This window comes from Halichoeres trimaculatus, unplaced genomic scaffold (assembly GCF_033239565.1).
Source record: "Halichoeres trimaculatus isolate MK-OKI-2021-1 unplaced genomic scaffold, fHalTri1.1 fHalTri1_scaffold_2, whole genome shotgun sequence".
In the NCBI taxonomy this organism is placed as follows: Eukaryota; Metazoa; Chordata; class Actinopteri; order Labriformes; family Labridae; genus Halichoeres; species Halichoeres trimaculatus.
In genome coordinates, this window is record NW_027437180.1 from 38,059,249 (window position 1) to 38,073,746 (window position 14,498).

General features: G+C 40.0%; 2 protein-coding genes across 2 annotated transcripts in view; one reads left to right on the forward strand and one right to left on the reverse strand.

Moving 5' to 3' along the window:
• Nucleotides 1–107: 107 nt before the first annotated feature.
• rrp36 (ribosomal RNA processing 36) lies at nt 108–4,957 on the reverse strand. The gene is made up of 8 exons (XM_074684314.1): nt 4,692–4,957; nt 2,847–3,237; nt 2,624–2,759; nt 2,385–2,451; nt 2,199–2,303; nt 2,033–2,107; nt 1,838–1,955; nt 108–638 (listed from the first exon to the last, which is right to left on the reverse strand). The coding sequence occupies exons 2-8, from the start codon at nt 3,208–3,210 to the stop codon at nt 499–501; spliced, it is 1,005 nt and encodes a 334-aa protein (XP_074540415.1). The 5' UTR covers nt 3,211–3,237; nt 4,692–4,957; the 3' UTR covers nt 108–498.
• A 1,128-nt stretch (nt 4,958–6,085) lies between these two features.
• LOC141809170 (apoptosis-stimulating of p53 protein 2-like) overlaps nt 6,086–14,498 on the forward strand; it is a 31,648-nt gene continuing 23,235 nt past the window's right edge. Inside the window, exon 1 of the mRNA XM_074696043.1 lies at nt 6,086–6,453. Within this exon, the coding sequence (XP_074552144.1) occupies nt 6,445–6,453 (9 nt within the window). The 5' untranslated portion in view covers nt 6,086–6,444. The remainder of the gene's footprint in view (nt 6,454–14,498) is intronic.

A 14,498-nucleotide genomic window follows, 5' to 3' on the forward strand; every position in this document is an offset into this window, starting at 1 on the left:
CCTTTAATGACTTCATACGAGACCGCGGCGTAATCTGAGGGAGACTCTGGAGCATCAGACAGAACAGAGATGTCAGAGCAGAAGAAGAGTGACGGAGCTTAGAGTAAAACATGGGATCAGCTGATTGTGATCATGTGACTCCACAAGTTTTATTCAATAAACATCATTATCAAAAACACAACAGAAACTGATCCTAACGTTACATTTCCTCTTCTTCTCTCAGCTTTTCATTCTTTCCTGTGAAATAAACCCTCAGAGTCAGGATCCAGCTCTCTGAATGTTCACTGAAGGTGTCTGACCTCAGCAGAGCGCCCCCTGGTGTCTGAGGACTGAAGCATCTCAGAGGGCGCTGAGAAAAAGTCTCAAACTCCACAGAAACCTCCCTCTGAAAGCTGAACATTAATATGTCCTGGCGTCATTGAATGCACCACAGATTCTCTCCATAAGCTGGGAGCGGATCTTCAGCCCACAGCTCCCCCTGCTGGCCGACGCCGCTCATTACACTGCAGAGGGTTTGGGGAGCTTCCTGCGGTCCTTGCCGGCGTTCCTCTTCCTCTTCTTACTCAGGAAGTTTTCCAGTTTGCCGCTCTTCTTCAGATCCTGGTATTTCTCCGCCAGCAGCAGCTTCTTCTTCTCAGCTGGAAACAAAAAAACATGGATGAGGGTTTGAAGAGCTGGAGTCAGAGAATCAAACACGTCCTGAGTCTGATTTACACCGTGTAATAGCTCGCTTCAAAAAACAGCATTTGAAACAGATGATAGGAGGATTATGTGTCCTTTTATTTTTCTTCATGTTTTAATTTAACTTAAATCTCTGAGTTTTGTCATTAAATAAAAAAAACTCTGAAATTTGGACATTTTATTTAAAAGAGCAAAAATTTCAACTTTCTTTTAAATTCCACAACTATTAAAAAAATATCTGACTTTTTTCTTAAAATTCTAATGTTAATTCTTAAAAAAGTCAGAACTCTAACACTAAAATAAAAACCTAGAATAATGATTTATTTTACTAAGAAATTCTGTATATTCCATGCTTAAGAATTCTAGCATTTTCTATTTAAAAAAATTGAATCCTGATTTTAAAAAAAAATTGTCATAAGGAATAGATAATAATTATAAATTTTTCAATTTTTTTTATCTAATTAAAAATAAGAAAGATTTACTTTTTCGCAGTTTTACCGCATATAGAACAAAGGTAAAAAATTCTACTCTTCTCTTGAGATTTGATTTTACAATTCATTTAAACATTTTATTTAAAAGTTGTAGACTTTCAACTCTTTTCTCGGTTACCTGACATTTAAACATGTTAATAAATTCAGCTTTTGGTTTTAGAATTTTGATGATCTGTTGAAAAAGGGGCAAAATTTGCAGAACTAAAAAAAGGGGGAACAATCTTTTTATTATTAAAAAAGGAAGCTTTTTGATTCTGAATTGTAGATTAAAATTTATTTTAGAATCAAAATTTAATTTTAATCGCAAGATTTTTCGAGAAACGCCAGTAAAAAAAGTAAAATAAATAAATAATAATAATAATAAAAATAATAAAACTTAAAGAAATAAAAATGAACCAGAATCTGATGTTGATCAGAAAAAAAGACAGAACTCAGATTCTCAGAAACCGTCAGGTCTCAGAAATGTTTCCGTTATTTAGTCTCTGAACTTTTTTTCCTTTTCTCAGACAGAAATCCTGAAAACGAAGAAACAAACTGATGAACGGAGACTCTGGACCCCTGCAGTCAGGGTCTCACTGAAGAACCTGGGTTTGGACCTTAAACTCATCAGATTGGGCTGTACGGTGGCCTGGATGTGACAAACTAAAGCATCGTGGTGATCTTACAGCTCTTCAGGAAGAACGGTCGAGCCCCCTGATTGGCTCGCTCTCTCTGCAGCCTCTTGAACTGCAGCTCTCTCTCTCTCTGCTTCTCTTGGCTCTGCCTTGCCCGCTCCTGGTTCTCCTGCAGACAGTCACAAAGCACAGGGTCAGAACCGGTCTCTGTGGCCCCCCTTTACCCGCCTGTGGGCTCTGACTCACCATCCTCTTCAGCAGGAACTGCAGCGTCTCCTTCCTCTCGCTGCTCTTCGTCTTCTTCAGCTTCTTCTGGAGGATCTGCAGACCAGGGAGACCAAAACCGGGTCAGATCTGAGGTTCCGAAAGCAGCGGACGGCACCGCCTGGGTCTAAGCCCCGCCCCCTCTCACCTCTTTCTCTCTGTGTCTGATGTCGTTGATGAATTTGTACGTCTTCTCAAAGATCTCAGGTTTGTACTCTCCAGAGAGGTCGTCGAAGCGAGGGTCTCTGAGCGTCTGGAACAGAAACAGGAACAGGGTCAGGATCAGGATCAGGATCAGAGGTTTTCAGGAAACAGGGAGCAGAGAGTCACTCACAGATTTCTTCACCGGGACGACCTGACGGATTAAGGGAGGCGGCCTCTTTGCTGAGATCTCCATGGGCCTGGAAACACACACACACACACACACACACACACACACACACACACACACACACACACACACACACACACACACACACACAGTTGAAGCTTCTCTATGGTCAGAGCAGTGTGTGTGTGTGTGTGTGTGTGTGTGTGTGTGTGTGTGTGTGTATGTGTGGCTCGGAGCGTCACCTGTTCTTGTTCAGTCGTCTCTTGGTGCCGCTCTCCGCTCGCCTGTGGCCGTCACCGTACGCCACCTGGTTGTAGACTTTGGTCCCGACCTGGTTCTGCAGCTTCATGAGGTCCTCGAAGGACATGCTGGAAAGTTCTGGAAGAGACAGAGAGGAAGAACAGAACCTCAGAAACCTCAGACTCTGATCCTGAACTGACTCATAAACCGATCTGGAAGTCTCACCGTTCTTTATGTCCTCTCTCGTCTGGATCTCACCGCTCCCTCCAGCCACGACGGGCTCCTCCTCTTCCTCCTCCTCAGAGGCTTCACTGTCTCCATCCTCCTCCTCTTCATCCTCTTCCTCACTAGCGTCTGACCCTTCCCCTTCTTCTCCTTCTTCCTCCTCCTCCTTCCCAGCATCTGATCCCTCCTCGTCCTCACTGATCTCCTCCTGGTCCTGCTCTCCTCCTCCTCCTCCTTGTGATCTCTCACTGATCAGGGCAAAGTTCCTCTCTGCGTCAGAGTCCTCTTCATCGCTGCTGCTCTCCATCATCTTTTTCTTCTTGGAGGCCTCGAGCTCTCGCTGCGGCCTCCCCTTCCCCGTCATGTTGGCGTTTGAGTTTAAAGACGATCGCTGCATAGGAAGACGAGGAGAAGTTAGATTTTAATTTGCACGTGTAACTCTGACGTTAGCATCTTGAGCAGCCTCCAAAACCACCAAAAGTATGCACAACCCATGTCCATCAGGAACACAAGGAAACTGTGTTTGAAGGCAAGGAAAAAAAATAAAATAATAATAATAATAACAATAATAATAATAATAATAATAATAATAATAATAATAATAATAATAACAATCCAATCCAATCCAACTTTATTTGTTAAGCACTTTAAAAAACAACCATAGTTAAAACAAAGTGCTGTACAAGAGAGTGAATAAGATACAAGATAAAGGAATAGACATAAAACATAAGTAAAATGAATTTGTCAAGGACAAGGAGCAATATAAAAGACATAAAACAAATTAAAATGAATAAAAACACAGAAGAGCAAAATGAAACAAATAAAATTAATAAAAATAAATAAAACAATCGCAGGCTACTGTGCTTCAAAGGCCAGGGAGAAAAAGTGGGTCTTAAGAGGGGATTTAAAAATAAAGAAGGGATTTTTGTTAAAAATTTAACAAAAGAAATAAAATAATATAAAATACATTAAAAAAGAAAAAAACCCAGAAAAATATTGGCATAGAAAAAAATCAGAAGTACACATAAAAAAAATAAAATTTAAACTTTGTCAAAACAAGAGAGACGGAAATTTGGACTTTGCATTAAAACAGTAAAACAAGGAAAAAAATAATATCACACTCATTACACCCATTTTAGTGGTTTTACTCCTCTCCCGTTTTTCATTTCCACAAATTGAATTAAAAAATGTTTTTTTTCTTTAAATTCAAAATTTATTATCTTGTGGATATGTCTCTGTTGATAACTTAATCTAAGTATTTAACTAACAGCTATCTGATTAAATCTTCTTCCAATGTGGCAGAGCTGTTTTGTCCAGCACCAAACTCCATTTAAAATAATCTACATTCAGGAAAATCCGTAGCTCACAGGCTGTCAACAAGACACTTTAGGTTGGTAAATTGTAAAAAAGTATACTTATTGACTACATTTTGATTCGGGATGGGAATAATCACGATGAGGGTTTTCCTTACTACACTTTATGGCCTGTTTTCATGTTTTCCAAACGTTGTTTACCAGCAGTAAAACTCTTCGCCAGGAAGGACAGCTTCGGTCACAATTTGAGCATTTAGGAGAAATATTATCGACCTGTTTCATTTAGCTCTGTGCCGAAGTATAATTTAATCTATAAATGAAAGTAAAAACATACACTTAATACTCTTGTAACAAGATTTCTGTATTTGTTAGCCAAACAAATTAAAGGGATCAAAATATATGTGGAGTTTGGTTTGCGTTAGCCCAAACGCGCCACCGCTAACAGCTAACAATAGCTAGCTAACACACCACAGGGACAGGAACCCCACTCACTCAGTTATTCTTCAGTTTTTCATTTATTTGGTTAATTTACCTTCTTCTCCAGTTGTTGTTGAATCCTGTCCCTCAGAGCTCCATTATCCACGTGTTCACATCATGTCCGTTTGGTGGGGTTAGCTTGAGGTTTCACAATAAACGTTTCATAGAAATTCACCTGTTTTCGTTGAATATTTATCGACATATGTAACATTACTTAAAAATGTTTGTTTCTTAAATCAATTCCTGATCGTTCACGTGGGTGTGATGTTGTGTTTTACGAATTCTTAGGTCAAGTTTCACAACACGGATGGCAGTGGTACTTTTATTTTGAAGGCCACTTCTGTTACAGCAGCTCTGCATTGGCAGTGCTGCCCCCTCTGGTCAGGCGCAGCTACAGACAGTTGTTTGAGGGTTTTTTATACTGTTAGGCTCCAAAACAGAGTATCCAGGAAAAAGGAAGCAAAATTAAAACAGTGCAGAGCAAATTTGAAACTTTATTATCACATTTATACATAACAAACAAAAAATACACATAAAAGAGAAGAATTTGTATTTAAGAAATAAAAGTGGGCAATGGACTCTTCACGTAAATAAAAAATAACCTTGGCTATAATTTAACCAATTCAAAGGGAATTTCAACATTTAATTGTTGACTAAAATCTACTCTTTTTTTTTTGTTTCAGTTGTTACAGAAGCAGCCAGGAGAGGGCGGTACCAGCAACAAACTGACACCGACTGCGGTGATACACACGATGATGGATCATTTCATACCATTAACCGTGATTTTTCACATTTAAGTTTTAAGCAAATGATTGATTTCACATTGTGTTTAAAATTTAAGAAATAATTTAGGCAAACAGCTGAAAAAAAAACGCTGAAATTCCCCGAAAGACGAGGGAGGAGGAGTTTGCCTCCGTTGCCAGGAGACCACGGCGAGGAGCTGCGTCAAGTGAGGGAAAATAAAACCGGAAAATGTAGCAACACTTCAAAATAAGACACGTAAGTTGAATTTTTCATTTTCCCATCTGAAACGTTGTTTTTTCAGTGTTTATACATTTGACAAAAAAAAAAAAAAAAAAAAAAAGTTCTGCAGCTCATTGAAGTGTCAATCAAAATTTAACCCTGCATACTTTCCAGTATCTAACTTTGTAACAGCCTTCTAGTTAGTTTTTATTCTAACAATTTGTTGATTTTATTTCCAAAATCTGCAAAAAGAAATTTAGTGGAGTAAAAACATAGAAGCATAAATCGAAAAAAAAACATTAAGCAGAAGAAATGCATAATGTTATTTTACATTTCATTATCAGAATTATATTTCCTCGGAGTTAATACGTATTTACGTTTATTTTTTCTTTGATCGTGGTTTATAGAAGGCTTTTATTTTGAAACTCGTACCGGATGTGGTGTTGTCCTCTCAGGTGGAGCTCTGCCTGCTCACCGGGCTCCGTTGATTGAACGCAGACGGCTCGTGGACGCAGAGCAGGATTATCACGCAGCGTGAGAGCTGCTCCACCTCCGCCCCTTTGTTTACCGCGCCGGTTCTTCCCGGCTCCTCCTCAGAGCTCTGCCCCGCTCGTTGCTTCATGCTCGGATAGGCCCTACCCCGCTCCCGGTAACGGTTTCCCCCGCAGACCCCCGCTCTGACAGGCCCGCGGGCTCACTGCAACAGGTCGAGCAGGAGAGGAGGCTGGGAGTGAATGTGATGAGGACGCAGCGGAGGAAGCAGGAGGCGGACGGGCAGCGCGGAGAGAGGACGGTTTGATGCTTTCAGCTGCAGCGAGTGTGCGACAGAAAGGAGACCTGCCAACATGATGCCGGTGAGTGAGGAGACAGGAGGACCACCGGAAACCTCCGTCACACCGCGCTTTGAGCCTTTTACACATCACCTGTTTATTATCAAACCAACGGGGACTGATCGAGACTAAGATACCTCCAGGTTTTTAAGCACTGAAGTCTTTATGTGACTCTTTAGAGTTTCAGTGGGTGTCACAATGATTCATTAAATATACGGAAGCCTATAGCTGCCACACCAGGAATTAAACATCCCTATTGTGTTAAGTTTCCTACCGTGACATTTTTTTTACATTATAACAACCAAAACAACTCTAACGTTATGACATAACACTTTTTTTTACATTACAATAAATTATTTATGTAATTAAATTATAAATTATCTCTTCTAGAAATATGCCCGATCCTAATTCACATTTTAAAAAGAGATTATCACCCCCAATATAGGTTATTTCTAAATGCTACTTCTTAGCTTTCTGATCTAGTTGAGCAAGAATAGATTGATTTATGGCACGTCTAAGTCTCCATGACAACAGCACACCAGCTGCTAAAGTTTAGTAGTGAGAAGAGAGAAAAGAACAGAGTGAAAGAGCACAAGCTAAATGCTAAAACAAAAGCTACAGGCTAAACCACAGGTTAATCTATGCTAATGTTGATTCCAACCCACATGCAGCGTAGCTCTACCTAACAGTTGATAAATACCTGACCTCCTGGAGTTGGATCTGGTAAAAAGTTGATTGGAACAAAGAAAAGTAGAGTTAAAAAGAAGATCTGATCTCCATTCATTTCCAAAACAAACACACGCCGTGTTCAGAGTCACGTCTTCACGACAGTGTTAGCTTAAAGTTTATATCATGGTGTTTTTCTGTCACGTTGTGCATCATGGGGTGTTAAAAAATGAAAAGGGATCTGTCTGTCAGACGGTGGAGACTCTGGGTGAAGTCCTGACAGGGAGACGTAGAGTGAGTAAAATAGAGCAGCCCTCATTGTGAGCCCAGTGAATGTCAGCAGCAGCAGACGCTGTGAGCTCAGCTCTGGATATAACACCACTAATTATAGCACGGCACCGCTCAACCATTGTCTCCACTCAGAGAGGAGCGGCCGCACTGGTTAACACGGGGAGAGGTCTGACCTTTTCCTCCACGCTGCAGCGCTGACAAATCCTCACTTTCTCAGCTTCTGAGCCGGTTGACATTTAGGGTTTTGGTCCTGGTAGATCAGGTGATGGATTCTAGTCCTGGTTTAGTCTCTGTCACATGTCGGACATCTTGATGACTCCAGAATATAGCTTCAGAGTCACTGTTGTATTTAAAGTTTGAGCTGTTAGCAAAGCTGGAGTTGATGAAAGTCACAGATTCCATTTAAGAGGTGGTTTCAGAAGAAGAATTTAACACAACCTAAAGAGAGGAATCTGGTTTGATTGGCCTGGTATGTGAACACACAGGGAACTGGACTCAGATTTAAAAAATACAAACAGAAGCAGGAGGAAGCTAGCTCCCCCTCTTGTAGAGCAGGAGTGTTTTGAATGGTAGTTTCTGACTGCTGTAGATTATCGTTGGGTGTTCCACAAGGACGGGACTTAGGGACACTTTTGTTTTCAGTTTTTATCAGTAGCCACGTATACATGGACCAAATATTCCGCTTGCATTCGGTTTATTTGCTCAAACGGAAAGAATTTAACCTTTGTATACACCTCATTCAGAAAGAAAAGTGCCAATCTGAATGGACATTTAATCGGTTTCACAGGGGTGGAATATTCCTTTCCCCAAACCGATTGAGGTATCATGTATCCACTCAAACGGAAATTTGTCAGGGTGCGTTCTTTCAGAGCATGCTCAGATATGACGTAAGATGCAACTAGAGACGTTCCTCAATTCTAAAAATGGCGGTGAGCAGTCAGCACTGGAGGAAAGTTTGTTTTTGATCCAAACTTTGAAGAACTGAACATAATTTCAAGACAGGACGGACAAAAAACTCACAAAAAAACTGCCGTCCTCCATCTTTGATAAATCTCGTGATGTTTACGTTTTTCTGCACGTGCCCCATTGACTATTCTGTTTGATTAAAGCGGCGCATGTAGACCAGAGATTGTAATATTCCCTTTCCATGTATACTATTGTTTTAGGAAAAGTCATTCAGAAAGATTCCATTCGGAAAGACAAAAAACTCCCCATGTAACCGTGGCTAGTGATTTGCCACGTTGTTAAAAACACTGATGCAGTTTTATATCAGTGGGTGTTCCACAAAGAAGTTGCATGAGAATTAAAAACAGAACTGCTCTTAAAAAGCGACTGAAAAAAAATTCTGTTGGATTTTCTGTTTGAAACTTTGGTTTTACGTGAATCTGTACTAGAGTTGGAATTTGGTCTGTACCTATAAAATTACCTGATTCAGTATCCTACTTTTAGGAGGGAAGAGTTAGGAAAAATAACGTCACAACCACCAGAGGAACTCTCAGCTTTTCTTAAAGTTCTCCCAGGATCATCACTGTGAAGATGGCATCATTCTTTAAACATCAATATTAATTCATGCAGTGCCTTGATTTTAATTACACTTTCTCATACTCACTTCGCCACTAAGGGGCCGTTTACACGACAATGGTTTTAGGGCGAAACGCAAAAGTTGTGTTGCTTTTCAGCCTCATGTTTACATGGAAATGGCGTTTCAGCCGACCTAAAACGCAAACTTTTAAAAACGGACTCCAGAGTGGGATTTTTTTTAAAATGCTGCCGACACTGTTGCTGTGTAAACAGTAAGCCGGCGTTTTCAGTGGAAACGCCGACGTCACACTCCGCCTCGGGTGAGCGCATACAACAGAACAACAGTATTGTTGTTACAATTGTTGCTAACTTCCATGTTGAGCTTGTACTTCTCAATTTGCTGAATCTGTGAGATGATCAGCTCAACTCTACTTTGGTGGAGATCTACCAAAAGCTGCTTCTAGACAAGACAGTTATAGCGCCGACTATAGGCTTGGCATGCTTACTACAGCGTTTTCAGTCCCTCTGCGTTTCCGTGTAAAAGCAAATTTTATTCACTGCGTTTCAGCATTTTCAGATGAAACGTTGTGTAAACGGGGCTTAAAATGCTCGTTAGACCCCCTAAACGTGCTCAAAAACTCGCAAAGACACACCTCACATGCGTCAAAAAATGTTATAAAATACCAAACTTGACCCCCTACATCCCATAATTTTCTCTCCAGCGCCACCTAGGCACTTAAAAAGACACTAAAACAGCTCTGAAGGGGAGGAGGGGTAGAAATGTCGTGGAGAGATGAAACCAATGCCAACACTTTGCCTCTCAAAAATGGGATTTTTCCACATTTTTACCCTTTCTTCACAAATGATCTCCTCTGAAACTATAAGTGCTATCAGCTTAAAAATTCGCTCAGATGACAGAGCGGACCCTACTTTACAAAAATTGTTATGGAATTTGAAGTTTGGGACCCGGTTTCCGAATGATGAGCCCTCAAAGTCGGTGAACCCTAGAGAAGCAGTCTCATCTCACCCCTTTAAAATGAATGGGAGTAAATGGATCAGCTCCACACAAGCTGCAGCATTTGGGCCTCTAGACAGAAAAGTAAAAATTGTACAGCTTTAAAAATGACATGCATGGATGCCCGACAAAATTTCCTACAAAAATATATTATTTTTTACACATATTTGGGTATAATTGTGCCATCTATGAGGAGTTGTTTGAGAAAATTCTGTCACTTTCGTTCCTCAGTGCAGCAGTTCCGTGATGATGTCACACTCTCATTAGGAGTTCCGTGCAGCTGGTCATGTGACTCACTGAAGGCTGGAAATGCTTTGTTTTTCACACACACACACATTATGGATAGATGAAACCTTGACAGAAGAGTTAAAAAAAGGCCAAATTTTTATTTTGGTGTATCGCTACTTTCTTTTTTTTGTTGTATATTTATTTTGAGGAAGACCAACAGCGACTGTTGGAGCTAAAGTGGATCTGAATACAGATTAGGAACTTAATAATCTGACAGTTTGCTGTTTTCGATGCGTCCTGTTGAAGTGACGTGAAGGTGTCTGTTCCTGTTAGAGGATGAAAACAGGAATAAACGTGACCCTGACAGAGAGCAGGAGGAAGTCTTTCTGAGGAAACACTGAGCCAACTTCCCTCCCCAGCTCCTGCGTGCAGACCTCCTTATTATTCAGAGAGCAGAGCAGAGTGAGAGTGGAGCACAGGAGGAGGAGGAGGAGGAGGAAGGCTTTGGTGCAGATATTTATGAGAGTGTGTGCAGAAAACAATCTCACACATTCCTCCTCCAACACGCTTCACACCCCGTTCATCACTCTGCGTCCTCATCCTGCAGGCCGGGCGCACAGCAGCTCGCCGCGCTGCTTGGTAACTGTTGCCACAGTGACCAGACACACACACACACACACACACACACACACACTAACACACACACGGCTCAAGGTCGTATGGGAACAGTGTTATTTCAGTATTCCTCAGGTGATGAGGAACTAAAGCAGGGAAGTCGTAGCCTTCATGTTTATTTCCAATCAGACGCTCACTTCCTGTTTGTCTCCTTCAAACAGGAAGTTCCTCAAATCACAGCTGGGCTCTGACCTCTGATACTGACGGGAGGCTTTAATCAAACGCTCTTTGATTCAGATTTCACTCTTTAAGGTTGGCTGGAAACAGATTTCAAACCTCTGCATGTGACTTAGAAATCCCTCAAAATACTTTGTCCTAAAATAAAAACATCTTGATGAAATCTTCACAAGTTTTTAGCAAGATCGCTGCAACATCTTTAAGAGCTCGCTTGAAGTCTTAACAGATCTTAACGTGAGTTTGACGAGATCTTTACCGGATCTGTTCGAGGATTTAACAACGATCTTCACTAGATCTTAACAAGATCCTAAAAACATCTTTAAACAAATATTACAAGATCTTCACGATACCTTCACGAGATCTCTACCAGATCTTGACAGAGATCTTCACGAGATCTTTAAAAGATTTTAGAAGATCTTCTTAAAATTTTAACAGATCTGCTTGTGATCTTGAGATCTTTTCATAGATCCGAACATATTCTTTGTAAGATCTTACAAGATCTTTTAGAGAACTTCTCGAAATCTCTACTAGATCTTCATGAAATCTTTATAAGATCTTTACCAGAACTTCCAAAAGATCTTGACAAGATCTTGATAAAGTCTTTATACAGTCTTGACAAGTGCTTTACAAGATCTTTAAGAGTTGTTCCCTGGATCTTAACAAGATCCTAGCAACATCTTTACAAGGGTTTTACAAAATCTTAACAGATCTTCACAAGATCTTCATGATATCTTTACCTAATGTAAACAGAGATCTTAACAAATTCTTTATAAGATTTTTACAAGATCTTCACGATACCTTCACAAGATCTTTAAAAGATTTCTTCGAGATCTTCTTAAGATCTTCTTGGAATCTTAACAGATCTGCTTGCGATCTTGAGATCTTTTCATAGATCCTCAGGAGGTCTGAACAAATTCTTTGTAAGATCTTTACAAGATCATCAAAGGGTATTGACAAGCTCTTTTAGAGAACTTCTCGAAATCTCTACTAGATCTTCATGAATTCATTACCAGTTCTTTATCAGAACCTCCATAAGATCTTTACAAGATCTTGATAAAATCTTTTACAGTCTTGACAAGTTCTTTACAAGCTGTTCGCTAGATCTTAACAAGATCCTAACAACATCTTTACAATAGTATTACTAGATTGTTCTTCACAAGATCTTCATGATATCTTTACCTGATGTAAACAGAGATCTTAACAAATTCTTTATAAGAATTTTACAAGATCAAGATTCAAGATTAAGATCTACACCATTCCTTCACAAGATCTTTAAAAGATATTTTTGAGATCTTCTTAAGATCTTCCTGGACTCTTAACAGATCTGCTTGCGATCTTGAGATCTTTTCATAGATCTTTAGGAGGTCTGAACAAATTCTTTGTAAGATCTTTACAAGATCATCAAAGGATATTTACAAGATCTTTTAGAGAACATCTCAAAATCTCTACTAGATTTTCATGAATTCGTTACCAGATCTTTATCAGAGCCCCCATAAGATCTTTACAAGATCTTGATAAAATCTCTTACAGTCTTGACAAGTTCTTTACAACTAGACCTTAACAAGATCCTTACAACATCTTTACAAGAGTATTACTAGATTGTTTAGAGATCCTCTCAAAATCTTAACAGATCTTTACAAATTCTTTATGAGATCTTTACAAGATCTTTACCAGCTGTTCATGCAGTCACAAGATTTTTTCAAGATCTTATAGAGATCTCTATGAGGTCCCCACAAACCTTCACTAGATCCTCACAAGATCTTGACATTATTTATACAACATCTTCACAGAGATCCCCAGGAGATCTTCATAAATTTTCATGAGATCTTGACAAGATCTAGAACTTTACAATTCTTGCTCTTGATCTTTGCGAGATCTTCACCAGACTTGCTGGAATGATGTCATCACAGAAGGATCCTCTAAGCTGGAGGAGTGGGCCTCAAACACCAAGGTCTGACCGTAGCTCTGCTGGCCAATCAGAGTGAAGGGGGTTTTGGAGCAGGGAGCCTTAAAGAGTTTCAGAGGCTGAAATCAGAGTTTTCTCAGACAGCAGAGAGAGGAGCAGAGCTGGAGCTGAGGCTGTGAATCATGTAAACAAACCGTCTGTTTACAGCGCAGACTGAGGACGCTGCTGAGGCGCCATCAGTGATGATGATGTTCAGGTTTCACTCTGATTGGTCAGTGACGTGAGGCTGTGGGCTCATACTGACTGTGGGTGATGATGGATTGTTAATGACCTCTAACTGGAGCGGTAAAGTCTGACGGTGAGCAGCCCGACTGAGAACGAACTGTGTTATTAAAAACATGACGGGGCAACAGGCAGCCAATCAGAGCTCAGCGCTGCGTCGGCGCTCAGTGTCACCAACAGTTCAGCACAGTGCTGTGTTTTTGTTGTTGTGTGGTGGTATCCTGGACAGCAGGTGTGTGTGTGTGTGTGTGTGAGTGAGTGTGTGTATGTTGTTAATCCAATATGGGTGCATCACGTGAGCCCAGCGACCATATGTTCCCGGCCCACGCTGCCTACAAAACATTTTGATGTGACTGCAGCGTGCCAGCTGCCGCCACGTTTCCCCCCCTAGCAGAAACAAAACACACGCTCCAGGACTGAGTGGAAACATCGATCAACCCAAGCCTTCGATCTGCTCCCTCCCAGCCATGGGATGTGTGTGATCTCTGAGGCTAGATTCAGTTTTTAATGATTGTTAAAATCTGTTTTCCAAAGCAGAGACAGCTCAAACTCTCAGAAAACCAGAGCAGGGGACCTGTTTGTTAGTTCATGGGTTAAAAATCCTCTTCTCCTGCTCCAAACCTCGAGATAATTCTCAGTCTACCACTCCGATCTCCTTCTAATGCTCCGATCTCATTATATTGCTTTGGTTTCATTCAGTTCCTTTAAGTGATTCTTATATTTAAATCACACTCCATTGCTTTTATCTCATTATTTTCCCTTGATTGTATTCTGTTGCTTTGGATTCATTATTTTCATAAAAAAAATCTATTGCTTTTAGAATATCCTTTTCTTTGATCTCATTCTTGTTCTTTGATCTTGTTCTTTTATTTTGATCTCATTCTTTCCTTTGTTCTCATGCTTCCCTTTGATCTTATTTTCCTTCTATCTCATTCTTTCCCCTTGATTTCATTTTTTTAATTGATTTAATTCTTTCTTTGATCTCATTTTTATTTGATCTAACTCTTTCCTTCTATCTCATTGTTTCCCTTCAATCTCATTATTTAAAAAAAAAATATTTCCTTTGATATCATTTTCCCTTTGATCTTATTCTTTTTCTTTGATCTTGTTCTTTTTCTTTGATCTCATTTTCCCTTGATCTCATTTACTCCTTTGATCTTGTTCTTTTACTTTGATCTTATTCAGTTGCTTTGATCCCATTCTATTCCTTTCATCTAAACCTTCCTTTTATATCGTTCTTTTCTTTGATCTCATTCTTTTCCTTTGATCTTGTTCGTTTCCTCTCATTTCAATATGTTCCTTTGATCT

Bases quoted from the DNA above. Each gene is read 5' to 3' on its own strand.
- rrp36 (XM_074684314.1), bottom strand. From the start codon at position 3,210: ATGACGGGGAAGGGGAGGCCGCAGCGAGAGCTCGAGGCCTCCAAGAAG. The intron at 2,760-2,846 runs GTGAGACTTCCA...TGTCTCTTCCAG, and splicing joins GAGAGAGGACATAAAGAACG to AACTTTCCAGCATGTCCTTC. The intron at 639-1,837 runs GTAAGATCACCA...TTTTGTTTCCAG, and splicing joins ACCGTTCTTCCTGAAGAGCT to CTGAGAAGAAGAAGCTGCTG.